Here is a 25,031-nt window from a genome sequence, read left to right on the forward strand (position 1 = left end):
ACAGTGGTGACAGGGCTTCACATGTCTCCACATCACATCCACAGTGGTGATAGAGCGTCACATGTCTCTACATCACATCCACAGTGGTGACAGGGCTTCACATGTCTCCACATCACATCCACAGTGGTGACAGAGCCTCACATGTCTCCACATCACATCCACAGTGGTGACAGGGCTTCACATGTCTCCACATCACATCCACAGTGGTGACAGGGCTTCACATGTCTCCACATCACATCCACAGTGGTGACAGGGCTTCACATGTCTCCACATCACATCCGCAGTGGTGACAGGGCTTCACATGTCCCCACATCACATCCGCAGTGGTGACAGAGCGTCACTTGTCTCCACATCACATCCACAGTGGTGACAGAGCGTCACTTGTCTCCTCATCACATCCACAGTGGTGATAGAGCTTCACATGTCTCCACATCACATCCACAGTGGTGACAGGGCTTCACATGTCTCCACAACACATCCACAGTGGTGACAGAGCGTCACTTGTCTCCACATCACATCCACAGTGGTGACAGAGCGTCACTTGTCTCCTCATCACATCCACAGTGGTGACAGAGCTTCACATGTCTCCACAACACATCCACAGTGGTGACAGAGCGTCACTTGTCTCCACATCACATCCACAGTGGTGACAGAGCCTCACATGTCTCCACATCACATCCACAGTGGTGACAGGGCTTCACATGTCTCCACATCACATCCACAGTGGTGACAGAGCTTCACATGTCTCCACAACACATCCACAGTGGTGACAGGGCTTCACATGTCTCCACATCACATCCGCAGTGGTGACAGGGCTTCACATGTCTCCACATCACATCCGCAGTGGTGACAGGGCTTCACATGTCCCCACATCACATCCACAGTGGTGACAGAGCGTCACTTGTCTCCACATCACATCCACAGTGGTGACAGAGCGTCACTTGTCTCCTCATCACATCCACAGTGGTGATAGAGCTTCACATGTCTCCACATCACATCCACAGTGGTGACAGAGCTTCACATGTCTCCACAACACATCCACAGTGGTGACAGAGCGTCACTTGTCTCCACATCACATCCACAGTGGTGACAGAGCGTCACTTGTCTCCTCATCACATCCACAGTGGTGACAGAGCTTCACATGTCTCCACAACACATCCACAGTGGTGACAGAGCGTCACTTGTCTCCACATCACATCCACAGTGGTGACAGAGCCTCACATGTCTCCACATCACATCCACAGTGGTGACAGGGCTTCACATGTCTCCACATCACATCCACAGTGGTGACAGGGCTTCACATGTCTCCACATCACATCCACAGTGGTGACAGGGCTTCACATGTCTCCACATCACATCCACAGTGGTGACAGAGCGTCACATGTCTCCACATCACATCCACAGTGGTGACAGAGCTTCACGTCTCCACAACACATCCACAGTGGTGACAGGGCTTCACATGTCTCCACAACACATCCACAGTGGTGACAGGGCTTCACATGTCTCCACATCACATCCACAGTGGTGACAGGGCTTCACATGTCCCCACATCACATCCACAGTGGTGACAGAGCTTCACATGTCTCCACAACACATCCACAGTGGTGACAGAGCGTCACTTGTCTCCACATCACATCCACAGTGGTGACAGGGCTTCACATGTCTCCACATCACATCCACAGTGGTGACAGAGCGTCACTTGTCTCCACATCACATCCACAGTGGTGACAGAGCGTCACTTGTCTCCTCATCACATCCACAGTGGTGATAGAGCTTCACATGTCTCCACATCACATCCACAGTGGTGACAGAGCTTCACATGTCTCCACAACACATCCACAGTGGTGACAGAGCGTCACTTGTCTCCACATCACATCCACAGTGGTGACAGGGCTTCACATGTCTCCACATCACATCCACAGTGGTGACAGGGCTTCACATGTCTCCACATCACATCCACAGTGGTGACAGGGCTTCACATGTCTCCACATCACATCCACAGTGGTGACAGAGCGTCACTTGTCTCCACATCACATCCACAGTGGTGACAGCTTCACATGTCCCCACATCACATCCACAGTGGTGACAGGGCTTCACATGTCTCCACATCACATCCACAGTGGTGATAGAGCTTCACATGTCTCCACATCACATCCACAGTGGTGACAGCTTCACATGTCTCCACATCACATCCACAGTGGTGACAGAGCGTCACATGTCTCCACATCACATCCACAGTGGTGACAGCTTCACATGTCCCCACATCACATCCACAGTGGTGACAGGGCTTCACATGTCTCCACATCACATCCACAGTGGTGACAGAGCCTCACATGTCTCCACATCACATCCACAGTGGTGACAGAGCCTCACATGTCTCCACATCACATCCACAGTGGTGACAGCTTCACATGTCTCCACATCACATCCACAGTGGTGACAGGGCTTCACATGTCTCCACATCACATCCACAGTGGTGACAGAGCCTCACATGTCTCCACATCACATCCACAGTGGTGACAGCTTCACATGTCCCCACATCACATCCACAGTGGTGACAGGGCTTCACATGTCTCCACATCACATCCACAGTGGTGACAGAGCGTCACTTGTCTCCACATCACATCCACAGTGGTGACAGGGCTTCACATGTCCCCACATCACATCCACAGTGGTGACAGGGCTTCACATGTCTCCACATCACATCCACAGTGGTGACAGAGCGTCACTTGTCTCCACATCACATCCACAGTGGTGACAGGGCTTCACATGTCCTCACGTTACCCCTGACATACGAGTATGTATCTGCATATATTCCACATAATACACTTCAGCTGCTGCAGAAGCTCAGTCTATAGTATAGGTTTCTGACCATGGATTCAAAATTTCAATGTTTTGTTCACTAAGCCACTTACCAGAGTTACCACTGTTGCTTTGTGACATGGTCTCTATCAAGCTGGAAAAAACGAGTGTTCATCATAAAATTGCTCCTGGATGTTTGGGAGAAGTTGATCTTGGATGATTAGATCCCATTCTTTAGTCATATAGCAGCATTGTGAGTGAGTCCCCTCCATGGATGGAAAGCCCCCCCACACATGAATGGTCTGAGGATGTTTGCAGGCACAGGACTCGGGCTAACACTCACCTTTTTCTTGTCCGGACAGTCATTCTTACAATGTCCCAGTCTGAAATTACTTTGCTTTTGCTTTTATTCCTTTTTGTTCTGTTTTAGTAACTTATTGAATCTGCAGATAGTGCCCTCAAAATCTGCGCTACCAAAGTCAAACAGTGCTTCTTCCTCCTAAGCTTTGCCACAGTAGTTTTTGACAATATGTGAGGGGGGGATAGTGCCACACGTGGGAAAATTTGTGTAATTTAATGTTTGGGTTCACCCAATACCCCTTGTATACAAAAAAACTGCTGGTAACTTAACATTTTAGTGGTAAATATGTTGTGTTTTTCCCACAACATGATAAAAAATTTCCGTGACACACCTGTGGATTCAAATTACTCACTCAGTGGAGCTTTTAAGAAGGGGTAGCTGGGGATAGGGGCAGTAAAATAATGCTTTCACTCTGGGGTAAACGATAGGTATGCATTAACTGCATATTTGTTAGGTATGCATTAACTGCATGTTTGTTGGATATGTTTTAACAATTAAAAAAAAATGTGAAACTGAGTGTAAAATGTGTTATTCTGTGTTTCAGTGCTTCCTAAACGAGATAACGTCCTCCACGTGACATTTCCAAAAGAATGGAAATCCAGTGACCTTTACCAGCTGTTCAACGCCTTTGGTAAGACCTGTTTGTAAATCTTCAGTCGTGCTGTTTCTTACCTTCTCTTGTCATCTCGCCTGTGTGCCAGTACTGGTGTGTACTCATCCATATAGCCCCACTGAAGATCAGTCCTTCAAACACAGGGAACATAATTTGGGACGCCTTGCCTGTCAGTGTGCGGAAACCAATGTTTCTGTTTTGGCACTCAACATATAGGGAGACGGTGAGGTATGACAATTCAAGGGGTTTCGGGGTGCCCTGAGCTTTTGGGCACGACAAGCGTGCATTGAGCACCCTAATTTGTATATTGCATAAAATGCCTTTTCTGGCTAGTAAAAGCAACAATTGCTACATTAATGGGAATCTGTCGGTAGGATCAACCCTCCTAAACCGTCTGTATGGTCATAGAAAGTTGAATAAACTGATGCCTTTTATATCTACAGTCCAATAACTTAAAAGAAAAACGTCGATTTCCCTGGAATAAGTAAATGAGCTGTTAAGATCTATGGGCCGGACATAGATCTCCCTGAGAATCTGCCTCCAGAGATTATTTTAAATAAGAGGAGGCGTTACCAGCATGAGACATGTAATAACTGACAGTCTGCTCTCCGCATCTACATGTCTCACATTGGTAACATCCCCTTTCATTTTAAAATAAGCTCTGGAGGCAGATTCTCAGGGAAATCTATGTCCGGCCCATAGATCTTAACAGCTCATTTACATGTAAGAAAAACTAAGATTTTTCTGAAATAAGACATCGGATCACAGATATGAAGGTTTCGTTGTATTCAGCTTCCCATAACCTATACTCCCGTATAGACTGCCTAGGAGGGTTGATCCTACTGACAGATTGTCACTAGCGGCTTGCTTCTTATAGGGGCTAAGTATCCTTTATGACTGTGTACTTAGTTTCATCTGTGTCTTAAGGGTAATAAAACTTCCTTTACTGGACCGGCACCATTGTCAAGTGGTCATGCCCACAAAGAGGTGGGCAATAAGAAGATGCTGTGCATGTGACCTATAGAAACAACCAGCATGTACCGTATCTCTTTTCTTGCCATAAGTGTGAGTCCCGGAGGTGGCACATGCAGTAATAGCGGTTATGCCATAAATGTACCCCTTTAATTATTCTTGTGTTCAGTATGCCTACTCCTCTGACTATAGGCTGCACAATGTTACAGCAGTGAATAATCTGGAGCCCATTTACAGATTGTAAGCAGAGAACAGGTGTAACAAATGGAGCTCCAATTATGTATTTGTATAGAAATATTGGTACTTGAACCAAGTGAGTAGTAGAAGAAAAAATACCGCACACTCGAAACTGGTATGATGCAAAAGGTATATGCCAGATTTATTCACGAAAACAAGTCAACAATTGCCACTGTGATAATTCGTAGAGACAAACCCGACGTTTCGACCCTCCCGGGTCTTATTCATGGGGTTACTTAACTCTTTTGATACACAGACATAGGAGTGGCAGTGATAGAAGGCAAGACAATGGTCCTTTTAAGGCATAACCTTATAGTGGGTCTAGTAATTGCTCATGTGGTATAGGTAGAGGGGTCCTGTTTAGGGTGAGCCGCAGCATATAAAGAAGTCCTTAAAAGGACCATTGTCTTGCCTTCTATCACTGCCACTCCTATGTCTGTGTATCAAAAGAGTTAAGTAACCCCATGAATAAGACCCGGGAGGGTCGAAACGTCGGGTTTCTCTCTACGAATTATCACAGTGGCAATTGTTGACTTGTTTTCGTGAATAAATCTGGCATATACCTTTTGCATCATACCAGTTTCGAGTGTGTGGTATTTTTTCTTCTACTATTGACTTGACCACACGGTCTGTTTTACCAGCACCTCCGTGTCCTTGACCTGAGTGCACACCATTATCCTTGTTCCCTTGTTCATGTGAACCAAGTGAGTGTCATATCTTATGGGAACATCTTAGGGCAGTGTGTCTGCCTATCTTCAGCGCCTTTCTTCTGGAAATTTTTAGGAATCAAAGCAATATAAATGTGCAATTAAAAAAATATTAGGCAGACCCCAGCTGGAGTCCATATTCCTCTTTGCTGTTACACTGCATATTTCATCTCCTCATCTGGAATATAGGATTTCTTTTAAGAAAGTTGGCTGACGCCTGGACCTGTGCAACCTAATCTTTTACGTCTTAGACATATTTTGTTCTGATTACATTAGCGGTCTGACATTCTCAATTTACTGTTGTATTCCACAGCAATGTAAAGGAAAGTTTAGGGGGCCTGTACTGCGAGAGGTCTGCCTAAGTACACTTTTCTTGAAATAGGCTCGACATTTTGAAATTTTATTTTGATGAATTTTGGGATAATGACCTCCTGGAGCGCGTTCAAGCACAGTAAGAATGCGTGCAACACTAATGATCTAGCAGTGCGCAGCTCACCAGTCACTGACACATCGCAGGAGGCGAATGTGTCTGCATCCCAGTCTTCTGATGGGGATTTCAAGGTTTGCCAATCAATATGCAAATTGCATCTCCCCCCAGAAAGACACAATCTGCACCAGTGCCACCTATTGCAGGCAGCTGCCCTACAAGCCTAAAACTTCATTGCAACACTATTAGGCCTTATTCAGACGTCCGTGATTTTTCTTACATGTAAAAGCACAGGCCTCTGTCGTCTATCGTTTTCAGTTATCAGTTTATATGCCTATTGGAGGCTGGCATCCAGTTCACATTTTCTGCCCTCCTTAAGTAGATGTATATGGGTGAAGGTGATGCCCCCGATGAAGCCACTGACATTAAGAGGAAACTGCGTGAACCCTACCTCAGTCACGGGCAGCACATGGATTGTACACTGAAGCCACCCGCGTGCTGTCTGTGATTTTTGATGGACCCATAGACTTTGATCATGGATAATTTTGATCCATGACTGGGATCTGCAAAACAAAATAAAAACGTGAACATCCCCATAGACTATAATGGGTACATGTTGTGTCTGTGAAAGCTACAGTGATTCACAGACATCTGAAGCCTAAGAGCTATGATCCAACATAAGATTGTTTTAGGGGAATTGCCCCTGGCTGAATGAGATGCAATGTTGGGATGAAGGGGGCTGGCTGTTAAAGTGAACCTGTCACCAGGTTTGGCCAATATGAGATACGGCCACCCCCTTTCAGGGCTGATATACAACATTCTATAATGCTGTATATCTGCCCCTGATCCGACCTGTAAGAGAAGAAAAATAACTTACTTGGATGCGGTCCAGTCCGATGGGCGTCGCTGGTCTTGGTCCGGTGTCTCCCATCTTCTTGTGATGCCGTCCTCCTGTTTGCTTCAAGTGGATGACGTCCCTGTATCATCCACACAGGCTCCCTGGCATCGCGCTCCTGCACAGGCGTACTTATCTGCCATGTTGAGGGCAGGGACGCGTCATCCACTTGAGGCAAACAGGAGGGCATCATCGCAAGAAGATGGGAGACGCCGGACCAAGAAGAGCGACGTCCATTGAACCGGACCGCCCCGAAGTTGAGTATAATAAGTTGTTTCTTCTCTTACAGGTCGTATCAGGGGCAAATATACAGCATTATAGAATGCTGTATATCATCTCTGATAGGTAGTGGCCGTAACTCTCATCGGCCAAACCTGGTGACAGGTTCCCTTTAAAAAGTACCTGTCACCGGTCTGCATAAAAGATTGGACCACCTCAGACTTGTGACAAATAGAAAAATAATCAACTAGCAAAAAGTGGTCACAAAAGCACCTAATGCTCCCCTGTAAGTCCCGACTTTCTAGGATAAGTTGGGTTAGAACTTCCAGGTTGTGGGATTCGTAGGATGCAGGAGAAAAAAGGTTTGTTTTTTTCACCTGTCAAATTCTGGGGTTTGCTCAGTGGAGCCTTTCTCCGTCTTGCTGTACATACTTTGTTCGCCGTGGCCCTGGGGGCTTTGCACCGATACCTGCTGCTTTCTTCATTTTGTCGCATGGCGTACAGCATAGACCTGCACACTGTGATTTGTGTTGTTTTTTTACTTACTGTGACCAATCGCAACATGTGAATGGACTTTGTGGCTTCATATAATCACCGATGAGCTAATCATTGGGTCAGTTATTATGACTTCGCCATCTGGGCTGGAGTAGACAGATCTGAAATCCATCTCCTTCCACCCGTACCGAGGGAGACCGCTGTAGGGGATAAAAGGACTTAGTCTGGTTCACCCAAAGACTCTGATGAAAGGCCAGACAATCCGAGCAGGTTCTTATGTAATGCTATAGTCTCCTTGTACTTTCCATAATAAAACAAAAAAGTATTGCAGACTATAATTGCTCGATTTTCTGCTTTCTCGTGTGACTTCCAAGTATGCAACAGCTGAGACTACAGTTGCCCAATTTACTTCTGGCAAGCAATGCTTTCGCGCTTGGTAATGCCCTGCCCAGTGGAGTGTTCTGCCTGCGACTTTAACGTTATCGGCCTGAATTGCTTTAATACTATCCCTAAACAAGATGGAGTCTTCTGATACGATCTGCAGGATTTGGATATTTCCTTGTTTCCTACATTTTGCTATGGATCTCTTCTGCAGCTCCTCATGAAGCTGGTCTTTTTGTCATAGGCTCTTCTGGTTTGTCTGGTCGCTTCCGTTTTATAGTGAATACTATTGTCGTAGATTTATATGCAATGTATGGCAGTATAGTGTGTGCTGTACATACCCTGCCACTAGGGGTGCCACATCAGGACCTCTGTATCACGATAGTCTCGCATTATACCTGCCCGGGTGCAAAGACAATTGGAGCACTTACTGATGGCAAACAATGAGATTTTTTTGCATTGATTCTAATCCTTCCCGTTGATCTTCTAGGTAAAATTCAAGTATCTTGGATTGATGACACATCCGCATTCGTGACACTGACTCAGACCGATCAGGTGCAGATAGGTAAGGAATAATGTTTCTTATTCCTTAAATGTGATCTATACCGATTTTTCTGGGAGGGTCAAGTCTTTTCGGGAACAGTCCCGGTAAATTTGCAATGTTATGGAATGAAACTGTGCCAGGTTTACACAGCCTCCACCCACAAATGTGAGTTTCTGGTTGGCATTGGGGCCTTCCTGGGTTCTACTCCAGCGCCCCTAAATTGTTAACGCTGACGTTCTCGTCTGTGTCATAACACGTAGTGATTTGTCAGTGTCTTCCTATATCAACCATTCACTGCTGTGTATAAATTATTTCCTACTACACTCGGAGAACTAGGTAACAAACAATATGATCAGCTGCCAATCACTCAGTAATTGTGCAGAGGTTAGATGCACTAAATACAGACATTGGTGCTGTGGACAGTGATTGACTGCAGCCGTTATGTGGTGTTGTTAGTCATGGCTACATAGACCTATTTGAGACCATGTGATTGTTGACACTTGGGTTTAAAGGGGGTCGGTCGCTCCTAAAATACAACTTAAACTAATTAACCCCTTTACGACATATGACATGAAGCCTGCATCTTTTCAGGCACATGACAGCTGTCATTTGTCCCTAACAGCCGCAGGTGGAATCGTGATCCACCCGCGGCTGTTAAATGCCGCTATCAATCTGACAGCGGCATGTGACCCGATCACATCGGAAGCACGTCACTAACTCCATCGGCGCCCCTGTCACATGATCGCGGAGCATCAATGGGTTGGCATGACAACTGAGGCTCTGCAGGAGAACCCAGTGGTTGTCATTTCTAATCTGCTATGAGCAATTCTGCTACACATAGCATAGTTGAAACAATCGGAGTATCGCAGCTTCAAGTCTCCTATGGTGACTATTCAAGCAAGTAAAAAAAAATGAAAAATAAAATTTAAATAAAAAAATATAAACGCTTTAATCCTTCCTTTTGCACTATTCAAAATAAAAAAATCAAAATACACAAATTTGGTATTGCTGTGTTCAGAAACGCCTGATCTATCAAAATATAAAAGAATGAATCTGATCGGTAAACAACGTAATGAGAAAAAAGATAAAAATACCATAATTACGTTTTTTCTTTGGTCGCTGCAACATTGCAATAAATTGCAATAATTACAGGTGATCAAAACCTCATATCTATCTCAAATTACTATGCATTAAAACCTCATCACTGCGCGCAAAAATAAGCCCTCACTCCGCCCCAAAAATGGAGACGCTACGCAAACTTTACATTTTCTTTTTCACCACTTAAATAAAAAAGAACCTGTACATGTTTGGTATCTACGTTCTTGTAATGACCTGGAGAATCATAATGGCAGGTCAGTTTTAGTATTTAGTGAACATGGTAATTAAAAAGAAAAAAAAATTGTGGAATTGCACTTTTTTTCAATTTCACCGTACTTGGAATGGACACACGAATTTAATACTGACACGGTGATCGAAAACGCTGATAATGCACATACAGTGTTTAAACACGAGCTTGAACAAATGATGTCTGGATGAGGCCTTTGATTGTCCTTTTAACTGCTGCTCATCAAGAGCCCTACACCATATTCAAGCAGTCTGTATGCAGGACTTTCCCTGTATTAGCCCGTTTGCTTCACAACTGCGTTTTCAGAGGGAGAGTCATATATACAGACTGTTTCACTATAGTTCATGGATCTTTTTGGGCAGCATTTGAAAGCAGCATGTAAAGAGGTGCATAAATTGGACATTGAAACAGCTTTGCAGCCTAGTGTTTTGGAGAGAAGGACACAAACAAGTTGTGTTATGTTATAAAAATTATTATCTTTGGAGAATATAAAAAAAAATAGTTACTCCTTAAAAATACAATAAAAAAAATAGCCAAATATAATTTATTCTACGTTTTTAAAGTGTATATCCTTTGATTTGCATTAAACTTGTTTAGGCAGCTAGCATGTCTCTTCATGGATGATTAATGGTCACACGGACTATTTTGAATACTTTGACCATGAAGCTGAACTTTGTTTTTATTTCCCGGGTTCCGTATTGAAAACCCCATAGTATAGTTTCCCCTGCAGTGTCCAATGAATTACGCCGCTCCCCATGTGATGGCTCTGATGGCTGCAGCATGTGATGGTCACAGCTCTCTCATAAGCCTGCAGCTCTTGTGATTGCCATCCAGTGATCAGAAACCCGGGATACACCAGCCATGGAGAGTCGCCATGTGCGGACATCTCCCCTTCTGCATGGAGTTAGCAAAAGACCCTCTTTAACCCACCGTCCCCCTTCACTAGACTTGTTTTTTTAATCCCCATAACATGCCTGGCTTCCAACGTTTATTTAAGATTTTTTTTTTTTTAAGTTTAATTATTAAATCTAATTTCTTGAAGCCCTTGCAATGCCACCACTTTTTTCTTTCTTTCCATAGTATAGAAGCGGTTTTCTCTGAACTGCCAGGAGGTATGGGGGGAGTTGTAGGGTCAGTACAGCTGATAAGCAGCACGTTGGGGACCACAGGTCTAATCCCAAGAGTTTCTAAGATGAGCCATGATCTAGTTAGCAGTGAGCTTGTGAGGTCGCATGTCCACCACATGGGGGCGGTATAGATCCAGGAACCTGCTGGACCTTGTTGCTTGGCCTTCTGGTGAACATCTCAGTGGGGAGACCGGGTCTAATATTATCTCCTCGCCATTTTTGGCAGAGCAATTAATCACTGTACGCTTTGAGCATGCTCCGATATTTAGCTCAAGTTTATTCCCATTTAGACTAGAAATAATAAATATACTTACGGTAAGTGTTTCCACAGGTAAAATGAACCTCGCTGTGATACTTATTCATGAGCATTATGCTGTCAAATTATTTTTTTTTTCATTGAAGTTTCTCCATGCTTTGACTTCTGGGTATAGAAATGTTTGTCAAACAGCCCTTCATAATGGCAAGGTGTGTGTGTGTGTGTATATATATATATATATATATATATTATATTATTACAGACCAAAGGTTTGGACACACCTCTTTTAAAGGTTTTTCTGTATTTTCATGACTATGAAAATTGTACATTCACACTGAAGGCATCAAAGCTATGAATTAACACATACTTAACAAAAAAGTGTGAAACAACTGAAATTGTGTCTTATATTCAAGGTTCTTCAAAGTAGCCACCTTTTGCTTTGATGACTGCTTTGCACACTCTTGGCATTCTCTTGATGAGCTTCAAGAGGTAGTCACCGGGAATGGTTTTCCAACAATCTTGAAGGAGTTCCCAGAGATGCTTAGCACTTGTTGGCCCTTTTGCCTTCACTCTGCGGTCCAGTTCACCACAAACCATCTCGACTGGGTTCAGGTCTGGTGACTGTGGAGGCCAGGTCATCTGGGGTAGCAATCCCATCACTCTCCTTCTTGGTCAAATAGCCCTTACACAGCCTGGAGTTGTGTTTGGGGTCATTGTCCTGTTGAAAAAATAAATGATGGTCCAACTAAATGCAAGCCGGATGGAATAGCATGCCGCTGCAAGATGCTGTGGTAGCCATGCTGGTTCAGTATACCTCCAATTTTGAATAAATCCCCAGCAAAGCACCCCCACACCATCACACCTCCTCCTCCATGCTTCACGGTGGGAACCAGTCATGTATAGACCGTCCGTTCACCTTTTCTGCGTCGCACAAAGACACTGTGGTTGAAACCAAAGACCTCAAATTTGGACTCATCAGACCAAAGCACAGATTTTCACTGGTCTAATGTCCATTCCTTGTGTTCTTTAGCCCAAACAAGTCTCTTATGCTGTTGCCTATCCTTAGCAGTGATTTCCTAGCAGCTATTTTACCATGAAGGCCTGCTGCACAAAGTCTCCTCTTAACAGTTGTTGTAGAGATGTGTCTGCTGCTAGAACTCTGTGTGGCATTGACCTGGTCTCTAATCTGAGCTGCTGTTAACCTGCGATTTCTGAGGCTGGTGACTCGGATAAACTAATCCTCAGAAGCAGAGGTGACTCTTGGTCTTCCTTCCCTGAGGCGGTCCTCATGTGAGCCAGTTTCTTTGTAGCGCTTGATGCTTTTTGCCACTGCACTTGGGGACACTTTCAAAGTTTTCCCAATTTTTCGGACGGACTGACCTTCATTTCTTAAAGTAATAATAGCCACTCGTTCTTCTTTACTTAGCTGCTTTTTTCTTGCCGTAATACAAATTCTAACAGTCTATTCAGTAGGACTATGAGCTGTGTATCCACCAGACTTCTGCACAACACAACTGATGGTCCCGACCCCATTTATAAGGCAAGAAATCCCACTTATTAAACCTGACAGGGCACACCTGTGAAGTGAAAACCATTCCCGGTGACTACCTCTTGAAGCTCATCAAGAGAATGCCAAGAGTGTGCAAAGCAGTCATCAAAGCAAAAGGTGGCTACTTTGAAGAACCTAGAATATAAGACATAATTTCAGTTGTTTCACACTTTTTTGTTAAGTATTTAATTCCACATGTGTTAATTCATAGTTTTGATGCTTTCAGTGTGAATGTACAATTTTCATAGTCCTGAAAATACAGAAAAATCTTTAAATGAGAAGGTGTCCAAACCAAACTTTTACCCGATCGATCTATCAATCTATCTATATATTATAATATAGTTATTATTTGTTTATATAGCACTATTAATCCCATGGTGCTGTGCACGAGAAAGGGGTTAAATACAGGGTTATAGATATCATTTACAGTACACAAACTTATGATGACAGACTGGTACAGAGGGGAGAGGACCCTGCCCTTGCGGACTTACATTCTGCGTGTGTGTGTGTATATATATATGTCCAAACCTCCCAACGTTTCGGCAGATTTCTCTGCCTTTCTCGAGCCAATATATGTATGTGTGTATATCCGGACCCTTTTCTTCCTTTCTCATCCCTGCCTCTGTGAATTCTCGGTACATGCGATCACATCTGCATGATTCAGTAATTACCGGTGTGTTTTCCTGTAAATCTTGGTATCGCACTTGTTCTTTGGCATGATATAAGATTCTCACATTGTGACCCTTTAGACTTGTAGCAGCGCTGTGCTTTGGTTAGAGGAATACATTGGACATGTTGAATTCGTCCCTGTGTTTTTTTTAATGTAAATTCAAAGGTATTCTCCTGTATGAAGTGTGAGAAAATGCTGTGCCAATGCTGTCTGCGTGTTTTTTTTTTCTAAGGGGTGGCTTGATGAATTAGAAGCATCATGCTTTAGAAATCTAAATGTTGTCAGTTTGCCAAAGAACACAAGCCTCGGCTCTGTACAAGCCACGCAGGAGAAACAGATTTTTCTTTCAGTGCTTGCAAGCTCAAGGACTGGTGTGAAGCCCTGCAGCAATCTGTACTGAACGCTGAAAGGTTTTTTTTTTTTTTTAAATTTTCCCCTTCCCGGTACCCCACAACTCCCATGATGGTGTTATAACGGGCCGGTGTTTCCAGTAATCCGCAACGTGGCTGATCCTGTTTAGATCTTAATGCAGGGAACCCACAACCTAATTTATTAGCCTCCGCTTATCTATAGGCATGATCTTACAGGAAACCTGGAGCTATTGTGTCTATACCGGGAAAGCTGCCCGGAGCTGGCCTGCCTGCACACCATTGTCACGTATCTGTATCCTTGGACTGCCAGTGGAAGAACTTGTTTTATGCAAAAAAAATGTATATAAATGGACAGACCGCATAGTTGTAGTTTCTTCAACTTTTTACATTTTTAACATTTAGGGTTTTTTTTTTTAAATTTATATTCCCTTTTCTGTTCAAATGTTTCATTTGCATTTATACCGCCAATGCGGTTATGTAAGGAACAAAAATGCATTAAAATTTCATGGGCACCGTATTCAGAATTGTGCTTAGTGATGAGCGAATGTGCCGGGATAAGGTGTTATCTAAGCATGCTCAGGTGCTATCCGAGTGACCTGGATGAGCACGAAAAATATTTTCAAGTCCCCACAGCTGCATGTCTCATGGCTATTGGGCAGCTGCAACGCATGCAGGGATAGCCTAACAAAGAGGTAATCCCTCCATGCGTTGCAACTTTCGAACAGACGCAAGACATGCTCCCGGGGGACTCGAACATATTTTGTTAGCAGCCGAGCATGCTCAGATAACACCTTATCCTAGCACGTTCGCTCATCTTTTGACACCCTATAAAATTTATAGATCTCCTCTAAAATTCTTGATCATGTTTTTTTTCTAATTGATTTATACACTTCTATTATCTCTGCTTGGGTGGGAAACAATGCTGCCATGAGTAAGGTAATGTTCACACTAGGTGTTTTTTTTTATTTTAATTTTTTTGCTGCTTTTTTAATGATAATTTTCAGCTGCATTTGATAGTACCATCTATGCCTGAGATTTCAGAAATCTCATGCACACAGCTTGTGGTTTTTTTTTTTTGTCACGTGTATTTTGTGCTTTGCAGCGTTTTTTGGACATGGAGTTTGTCACTTCTTTCAGCTTTTTTTCAGCTTTTTTCACCCATTGAATTAAATGGAAAAAAAGCATGAAAAAAAAACGCACCAAAACCTATGTTTTTGCTGCAGCTTCTTTCCTGCCAAGCACTCTGGTTTTCCTGCAGAAAAAAACACAGCAAAAACTCCCAGTGTGAACTTAATATTAGTGGCTAGAACATTTTTCCAATTTTTAAGCTTCTTAACAAGAGAGTAACTGGAGTGGAATTATTATTTTTTACTTTTTTCCCTTATTTTTATATACCAGTTTAGCCTTGAATCCATGCGGTGTAGAAGGCAATGCTGTAAGTAACATGCCGGGGCTGTCCGTAAAGGAATGTGACAGGGCTGAAGTGAAACCTCCTCGCAGGTGCCTCTAGGATGAGGAGAGGTTATGAAAAGAGTTCTTTAGTCAGCAGTGCGCACACATTTTTCTTCTGAAAGGGGGTGGGAAAAAAGAATTCTTCAAGCACTTCTTTAAGGGCGAATATAAAGAAGGATCTCTGGCTGAATGTAATAACTTTATCCTTAAAGCTAAGTCCACAATTGTCAAGATGAAAATCTAAACTTGCTGATTGGGAAACTGCAGAGGTGCAAAGTAGTAGCCAAAATGTAGCACAATATAAAACTGGTAAACTTTTATCAAGGAAATGTTTCATTGGTCCCATACGTGAAATTGTGCTTTTCCTGAAGCGGTCTGCAGCAAAATATGCTACCGCAATCTGCGGCAAAATATACTACCGCACTCTGCAGCAAAATATACTACCGCACTCTGCAGCAAAATATGCTACCGCAGTCTGCAGCAAAATATACTACAGCAGTCTGCAGCAAAATATACTACAGCAGTCTGCAGCAAAATATACTACAGCAGTCTGCAGCAAAATATACTACAGCAGTCTGCAGCAAAATATACTACAGCAGTCTGCAGCAAAATATACTACAGCAATCTGCGGCAAAATATACTACAGCAATCTGCAGCAAAATATGCTACCGCACTCTGCGGCAAAATATGCTACCGCACTCTGCGGCAAAATATGCTACCGCAGTCTGCAGCAAAATATACTACAGCAGTCTGCAGCAAAATATACTACAGCAGTCTGCAGCAAAATATGCTACCGCAGTCTGCAGCAAAATATACTACAGCAGTCTGCAGCAAAATATACTACAGCAGTCTGCAGCAAAATATACTACAGCAGTCTGCGGCAAAATATACCAAAGCGGTACTTGGATTTAGACTTAATTTTAATAAATTGTTACAGAATAAAGGGCTCTTTTGGTCTGAAAGGCCTCTTTTTAAAAGGCAAAACTGTTAAAGGATTACACACTAGTGATGAGTGAACATACTTGGATAAGGCATTCTCCAAGCATGCTTGTACGCGAAAAATGCCACTAGACGAGGCTGGGTACGAAACGCGCGTCGGGGTGAGGGCACGAGTGTGTTCAGCATCCTTGAGCAATAGTTTTGGGTCCTCTCTGCTTTTCCACAGCCGCGACACGTGCAGGGATTGCTTAACAAGAAGGAAATTCCTATTGTCGAACAGCCGGGAGACGTGCATTATTCGAGCACACTGATGACACTCGGATAACCCGTTATCTGAGCGCGTTCACTGACACTATTGCACACTTCCACATTCAGAGGTGAGCGTCCTGTTGACCGGTGCCTGACAGGATGCATCTGTGGCCTGCAGGTGTTGTGCAGGCACGTGTCCTAGTGACAACACATTGACAGGCCTTGATCATCTGTGCTCACGTCCCAATGCGAAATGGAGCGGCGCTAAAGCAAAACTGAGCTGTGCCGATGCAAACCTTTTTGTATTGTGTAAGGCCAATCTGGTTGACACATGACTCCGAGAATCCGTGTGCTTTACTGTGAGTCCATATGCCATGCACCACCCTAAGATTGAATTGCAGGTCAACCAAAAATGGCAAGTGGTCGAGATATTGACTCCAGTACCTCTACGACACATGCTGCAGGGCTAACGTTCAGTATGCTTCCAGTCACTTCCTCTGATATCTTTTCACAAGTGTGTCAAGCAGTCCGTTCCGTCATATTTATCTTGGACAGAAAGCTCAGTTTTCTGCCACTTGACTTCCGGCTATGTGTCTGATTTAGAGACACCAGATGGACAGCAACTGTCCTCCTTTTTATTGGCAGCGAATATTGTTGAACTGTTCCATGTGTCAGCACCCGGATATATAAAACTGGAGAGACTTTACTGCACATCTGATGCTTTCTACAGGAACCTGAGCGGCCCGGTACACTTACTCTTAAATTGTCAGAAGAGTTAACTTTACAGCAGCTGCAGGAGCTCTGGATTTCTATAGAATGTTTAAACTTAAAGGGGTTTTCCAATTTAATACATCTATCACCTCATCATAAGATCCTGCTGGGTCTGATCGCTGGGACCCACATAGATCCAGAGAAATGGAGTCCCAAAGTCTCCTGTAAATTGAGCAGTAGTTCACATGCATGACCCGCTCTCCATCCCAGTCTATGGGCCTGGCTGAACAACGTATTAAAGTAAAGGAGCTGTGGGCACATAGGGGATCTTGGGATCCCCATTCTCACAATTGTGGGGGTACCAGCAGTACATTTATTGCCGATTCTGTCCACGGGCAATAAATATATTAAGTGGAACCACTAGGGTGACCCATAATGATTAATAGCCACACTTCAAAATACAATCAAGCCCTTGATTTACCATCTTGTTTTTCCTATCCCTTCAACATAACTTTTATTGCCCTCACTCACATACTATATATATGCATATTATCTTTCTCTAGCTTCACAGTTGCTATGATTGCTGCTCTCCACCCTGCCGATTGCAGTCATGTGCGCTCACACGACTTCTTTCCTCCCTGGACAGGAGCAGTGGAGACAATGAAGACCGAGAGTTCACCCAACTTCACTCCCCCTGTCCAGGAAGGGACCAAGATTACAGGGGTAAGGGGTAGAGAGTCATGCTTAGGGGGTCACGATTAACAACTGAAGCTGGACGGTTGTAGGCAAAAACCTAATAATGCAGAGATGGAATAACAAGACGGTGCATGAAGGACAAAAGTGTATTGCTTAATTGTGGCTCTAAATCATTGTGGGTCAGTTGGGAGGCCTCAGGGACCTGTCGGGTTGCCTTTTAAAGTCTCTCTTCAGGTCAGAATTAGGAGACTAAGCATGGACTGGCTCAATTTACTAGGTCCCAATTAAAGCAAAAAAAAAAAAAAAAAGCACAAATAGGGTCTTATATGGTTTAAGGCTATGTGCACACGTCCAGGTTTTTTCATGTTTTTTTCGCGATATAAACGCTATAAAAACTCATTAAAAATGCATACATTATGCATCCTATCATTTAGAATGCATTCTGCATATTTTGTGCACATGAAGACAAACGAGCACAGTGAGGTCAAAAATACTCTGTTGTAAAAAAGAAAATCACAGTAATAAGCAAGTGCTAGTCAAAAGATGGAAAAAAACAGGGTATTTAGTTGATACTTTTTTTTGCAAAAAAATGTATACTAAGCTGCTCCACCAATCGTCAAGGTATACCCTTATAGAGCAGTCCTATCTAATGTATATAATCCATATCTGATGTATTTAAAACCTGATCATCTGTATAGTACCTGTATAAGCACTATACAGATGATCAGGTTTTAAATACATCAGATAGGGATTATATACATTAGATAGGACTGCTCTATAAGGTTATACCTTGACGATTGGTGGAGCAGCTTAGTATACATTTTTTTTTGCAAAAAAAAAAGTATCAACTAAATACCCTGTTTTTTTCCATCTTTTGACTAGCACTTGCTTATTACTGTGATTTTTTTTTTTTCCACAACAGAGTATTTTTGACCTCACTGTGCTCGTTTGTGTCTTCAAGTTTCTTGATGGTGTGAACAGGTTCCTACAGACTTGTTCAATGTGCAAGTAGCCCATGTGTTTCTGGTTCCATGTTTTGTGCACATGATGCGTTTTTTTCCCGCGAAAAAAAACACATTGCAGTAAAAAAAAAAAAGCATCATGTTCATTAATTTTGCGGATTTTCTGCGTTTTTCCCGCTATGCTATGCATTTGGGAAAAAACGCACCAAAAGCGCATGAAAAAACAAGAAAAAAAAGCATTCGGATTTCTGGCATAAATGTCCGGTTTTTGTCAGGAAAATTTCTGCAAGAAATCATGACTTGTGCACATACCCTAAAAGTAAGCAGTTAATAAAGGTTATGCTAACCTGGTAAGGTTATGTTCACACCACAATGTCAAGGCATTGAATTACAGCTGCTGCAGGTCCACTTCAGGGCTGTTGAGTCAGTAAGCGACTCCTCAATTTCCCTGACCTCCCCCCGATGCCACAGCTCTGATCACTACTGAGCATGTACATAAAGTGCAGCACAGATTCATCTCCATGACTCCGACCCCACAGCTCTGGTCACTACTGAGCATGTACATAAAGTGCAGCACAGATTCATCTCCATGACTCCGACCCCACAGCTCTGGTCACTACTGAGCATGTACATAAAGTGCAGTACAAATTCATCTCCATGACTCCGACCCCACAGCTCTGGTCACTACTGAGCATGTGCATAAAGTGCAGCACAGATTCATCTCCATGACTCCGACCCCACAGCTCTGGTCACTACTGAGCATGTACATAAAGTGCAGCACAGAGTAATCTCAGCTAAAAGCCGAGATCCTTAGATCAGGAACAGAACAGACGTTTATACCCGACGTATTATATTTTTTTGTCGGTCCATTTTATACCGACTCCATAGATCATCTGATCGGTGAAAATGTGTACAAGGGAATAAACGTGGATATTCTCCACTGCTGACGGGCAGATTGAAGATCTCTGATACACAAGGATAATTTTGCTTCAAAGTTTTCAAACTTCTTCCTCAGGTCATAACCTAGACATAACAGCTTATGTCCTGAGGAAAAAGTTTGAAAACTTCGAAATGCGTTAACGATTAAAAATATAATTTAAATATAATGATCTTTATAACACAGGTCCTACAAGTCATGTGATTGTATTTTATTGGGGTTTATTTAGAACACTCAAAATACAGAGAGTGAAGCAGTGATGGGGGATAACTCAATCTGTTTTTTCCCTAGAGAGCGGCTGGCAACGTTGCTTTGTATTGTGATCAGTGCATAGTTCTAATATATTATCGAGATGGCTACACAAGGCTATTTGGCCACAGATTCTTTCACCTTTCCACAAGGTCACATTACTAGCACTATTACACCAGACCTGAGTATTTTTAGATAAAAACCCTAATTGGCCCAGAAGGGGTTTAAATGATTTTTTTAATGGTGAGTGCACAATATAAGGTGGTGTGCATGCTGTTATTAACATGCCTTAGATGGGAACATATTCCAGGACTACTTAATATGTCAAATGGCTCCTGCTGTTCATCAAATACTAGCTAGACTTTCTTTAAAAGGCATTTGTAGAAAATGGCTTCATGATTCATATTCTGCTTTTGTGAGGGCAGGCCTCTAAACACATCTTTATTCCCATAGCAAAGTTTATCTTTTTGGTTCAATAATCAAATAATAAATGTGCTTGTGGCAATGGCAGACTCCCACCGAGAATGCAGCGAATTCATTAAGTGCAACTTAAGCTCGTTGACCTTTTGTTTCAGAGCGAAGTTTGATGCCTATGAAAGAAATATGTTCCATCCTTTCTTGGCAAATGCTTCTCGGAGGGTTTATGTCGCTTGCTGTAATATTAAGGCTTGTTAACCTGTTTGTATTTTGTCTTGCTAATAAAGATTGGCCCAACGAGATCCCTGCCGAACTCAAAAAGAGATTACGTTGGCGCTTCTGAATGGTTTTAATGTTTAATTGTACGCAAGCATTACAGATATCCATGATCCAGCACTTTTAGGTTGGAAGTACCAGTATATATTTTAGTCATTTCTGTTCGTGTAAAGGAACCTGCCACCAATAAAAAAAAAAAAAAAGTGCTCCCTACCGGCAGATGGAGTGGTAATGGCGTTTTGAAGCTGGTTTACAGGAAGCGCGACTGCAGAGAGAAAGTGAAGTTCTATTCTCTCTGCAGCTGCCAGCTTCCAGTATTCATGGTGGTGCCGGGAGGTGTCTGTCACCGCTCACTATACCGTGCACACACTGTGATCATTCCCCCTGTACATTGATTGATAGCCTGCTTTGCACACACAATGCAGAGTAGGCAGTGAGTCAAAGTGCAGGGGAAGTGATAACTGTTAGTCACCAATCACTACACAGTGAATTACAGCTCCCTGCACTGTCCCAATGACTGGATCTCCAAGATCTAATCACAATATGTAGTAGATGTAGTAATAGTAAATACCTTCATTAGAAACATAGTTTAGTCCTTCTGATTCGCTGTCACTTACACCATGTGCAGGGCATTGAAGTAGCTTAGATGTCCATGGTTACGACCACCAATGAATCAGAACTGTGCTACATTTCTAATAGGCGGTATTTGCCAATATTTGTTAGACCTACTACATATTGGGATAAGATCTTGGGGATGGGACTACCTCTTTTCTGTCATTTCTTACGATAGCAAAAATGGTCAGCACTGTGGATCAGTGGTTACCACTATTTTTTCCGCACTGGTGTCATAGGTTCAAATCCCACCAAGGACAACATCTGCAAGGATGCAGATGCTTGACTCTGGCTTATATGTCCAGCCCTGGTAACATCTATTCCTAAATGCGCTTCCTCAGCTGACCTATCCTACAATGTTCTTTTTGTGTCCACTCCATCACAGGCTTGGGGCGATCAGGACATGTTATAGATCTGGAATAGCCAACACTCCATTAGTCAGTGTCCCCCAGTCCTTCCTTTACCGATTGTCCCACAAACGGTCTCCCTACCTCAACCCTACCTTCCTTGTATTGCTCTCAGGCTGACCTCTCACATCTCCAGCAGACTTAGAGATGTTAAACTCAAGACCTGCGGGCCAAATTATTCTTGCCATGTCGTGTATGACCCGTGAGGTGAGGACACACTTCAACACGGCTTCCGTACAGGGAAAGCAGAAAGCTGGTCACAGCAATGTTCAAGTATGCGCCTGAACTCAACATCGAAGATAGTACCCGCCCCCTGTGCTGGCGCTGTCGCCGCTATTAAGTACTAGTTGCATTTTTCATGGATGCAGCCAGTACTTCGCAGAGGGGCAGAGGCGGCTCCGGGCCAGATGCCATCTTGCAATCTTACCGGATGCAGTCATCACTTAGTAGATGGCATAGCACCAGCACAACGAGCAGGTGCCATCTGTGATTTGAAGTGAACACAGTCAGCCTGCACAAACAGTGATGGCCGAGAATGTAGCCCTATTACCGAGGGACTGCACTCTTGGCAGCCCCATTGCCCTGGGGGACTGCGCTCTTGGCCCCCCCCCATTGGAATGGAGGACTGCACTCTTGGGCCCCCCCCCCATTGTCCCGGGGACTGCGCTCTTGTGCCACCTCCATTGCCCCGGGGGACTGCGCTTTTGGCCCCTCCATTGCCCTGGTGGTCTATGCCCGTGGCCCATCCATTGCCCTTGGGGACTACGCTCCTGGGGCCTCCCCCCATTGGCCAGGGGTACTGCATGCTTCGGGCCCCCAAGTTGCCTGTCCATGCATTGCAGTCTGTGCTCGTACCATGTTGCGTGGACGTCTGCATGAACCCTTACAATTTCAAATTGCACTTTGAAGGCAACCATAATGCTTTTGTGGCTTTCTGAGAAAATGAGTATAACACACTGGTTACAGCCCTCTTTCGTTGGGACAGCCGTCTTGTAGCTCTACTATGTAGGAACCGCTGTCGTATAGACCATAGATAGTCCATGCATTGCAGTCTGTGCTCGTACTGGGTTGCAGAGACGTCTGTATGAGTCCTTACAATTATAAGCGTCCCTTTGAAGGCAACCATAATGCTGATGTGACCCTTTGTGAAAAGGAGCTTGAGACCTCTACCCTAGAACTAATTCTTACCCATGCTAACAATGTATCAGCCATGCAGCTTCAGTGATATTCTGTAAAGACGTCTATGAACTATGTCCACTCTCAAGTAGGAGGCCTTACTCACACTTACAACATCTTTCCTTCACAAGGATTTATGTATTTCGTTTTGATGTTCATTTTTTTTGTCAGCATTTTTGTTGTGTAACTACTTCTAGAATGCCCATAGACTTTAAGGATTCACTCACACTAGCGTATGACTTGGATGAGTGCTTTGCCATGTTTCATCGCATAGCACTCGACCCAATGTTATACTATGGGGCCATGCAGATAAGCTCCGCAAATTGGACCACATGCAACTATAAAAGTTTATGGGTGCATGTAAAATATCAGACTGCACTCGGATGTCATTCGAGTGCAGTCTGAGGTACGCACACAGAGACAAAGGAGTGGATGGAGAAATTACCTTCTCCATCTTCTCGGCACCTGTACTGCGATTCCCCCATGCAAGAAAATCTGATCACACAAAAATGACACTCGACTGAAACTCTGACAGAGTTTGAGCCAAGTGTCATTCGCAAAATCGGTCCTGATTCTCTCACCTGAGAGAAAATACGGTAATTTGAGCGTACTTTAAATGTCCAGGAGGTCCACACTTGACTCTGAAATGATGTCCTAAAACATCAATGCAGTTTGCAGGAAAATATGCAGCTGTGGGGTCAGGGCATCCAGCTGTGAGACACAGCCAACTCCTGACAGAGAAGGCGGATATGGTTGATCATGTTTGCCTTTCTGATCACTGTGTACACAGCACTACACAAGTGTTGTGCATACAGACTAGAAATCACTGATAGTGCTTCCTCCTCTGGACCCAGTGATGCGATCACTGGGTATAGATAGAGAGCAGAAACTTCTGGGTCCTGGGAGACACAGACTGCTGTGCCGTGCAGTCAGGTGGCTGACTTTCCTCTGTAACTCGCCTAAGTTATAGGGGAAATCTGAACATATTAATACATTATTATTTTCTTTTTTTTTTATTGCAAATGACCCTAAAGGTCTCTTTAAAACCTTTTTGGGAGGCACAGTGGGTAAAATAAATGAAAAAAATAGTTAAAGCAAAAAAAGAAAAAACTGCATTACAAATTACTGCTTGTATCCACAGTCCCATAAAAAAATGTCCTTTTTATTAGATGGTGTTTAATGTCTGGTTTTCTTCTTCTTTTTTCTTTTTTTTAACATAAGCTTTAGTTCACAAGGAGGCATAAGAGTAAGATTATGCATGCCTGTTGTCTTAGACGCACCAAAGACACTTCTAAAAAGTAAAAAGCTTGTGTCTGACATTAAACAATGCATTGTCGGTAAATTACCATTTCTGGAGGGTGCAGCCAGTTCTTTACATGCCAGAGACTCTTTTGTTGCAGCAGTTTTATCTGTTAATTCAAAGCTTTGCTGCTTTTTTTTTTCTTGTTAAAGTTCTGTTTAATTGTGAACTGTAAAATGTTCGTTTTTAATGTATGGGTAAAAATGTGTATATGGGAGTTAAAGGAATGCATATGTGGGCTCCGATGTCATGCTGCTGTGAGTTTTTTGTGTTTTTTTTCTTTAAATTACTCATTGGAAATTGCAGTTATTGTAAAGGTTATATCAGCGAGGGTATAACTAGCAATTGTCAAACCCAGATTTGCTTGCTTCTGCCATGGGAGTCATGGTAAAGGCAATACATGATGCAATCGGGCCACCATCTAGTGATGCAATAAATGGTTACAATGCATTTTGCTCATCACCCGGCATGGGATTATGCATGCTTCGAAAAGCGGTGCGGGAGCAAACGATTGCTAAAAAGTATGCTTGTGTGCTGCAAGACTCTGAGGGTATGTCCGCATATGGTTTCTATAGGAGATCTAATGAAAAATGGCCTTTTACATGCGGTTGAAGTGAATGGGAGGGAACAATAGTGACAAGTAGTGCCGGATTTGATCACCAGTCTATAGTCCCACA

The 25,031-nt window shown here is 43.4% G+C and overlaps 1 protein-coding gene across 2 annotated transcripts in view; it reads left to right on the forward strand.

The window, feature by feature from the left end:
- Positions 1 to 25,031, forward strand: part of PARN (poly(A)-specific ribonuclease) — a 128,015-nt gene that overhangs the window by 71,942 nt on the left and 31,042 nt on the right. For both annotated transcript variants that reach the window (XM_069734072.1, XM_069734073.1), the window contains exons 20-21: positions 3,708 to 3,794; positions 8,600 to 8,674. In XM_069734072.1, the coding sequence (XP_069590173.1) occupies positions 3,708 to 3,794; positions 8,600 to 8,674 (162 nt within the window). The remainder of the gene's footprint in view (positions 1 to 3,707; positions 3,795 to 8,599; positions 8,675 to 25,031) is intronic.

Source organism: Ranitomeya imitator, chromosome 7 (genome assembly GCF_032444005.1).
Source record: "Ranitomeya imitator isolate aRanImi1 chromosome 7, aRanImi1.pri, whole genome shotgun sequence".
Taxonomy (NCBI): Eukaryota; Metazoa; Chordata; class Amphibia; order Anura; family Dendrobatidae; genus Ranitomeya; species Ranitomeya imitator.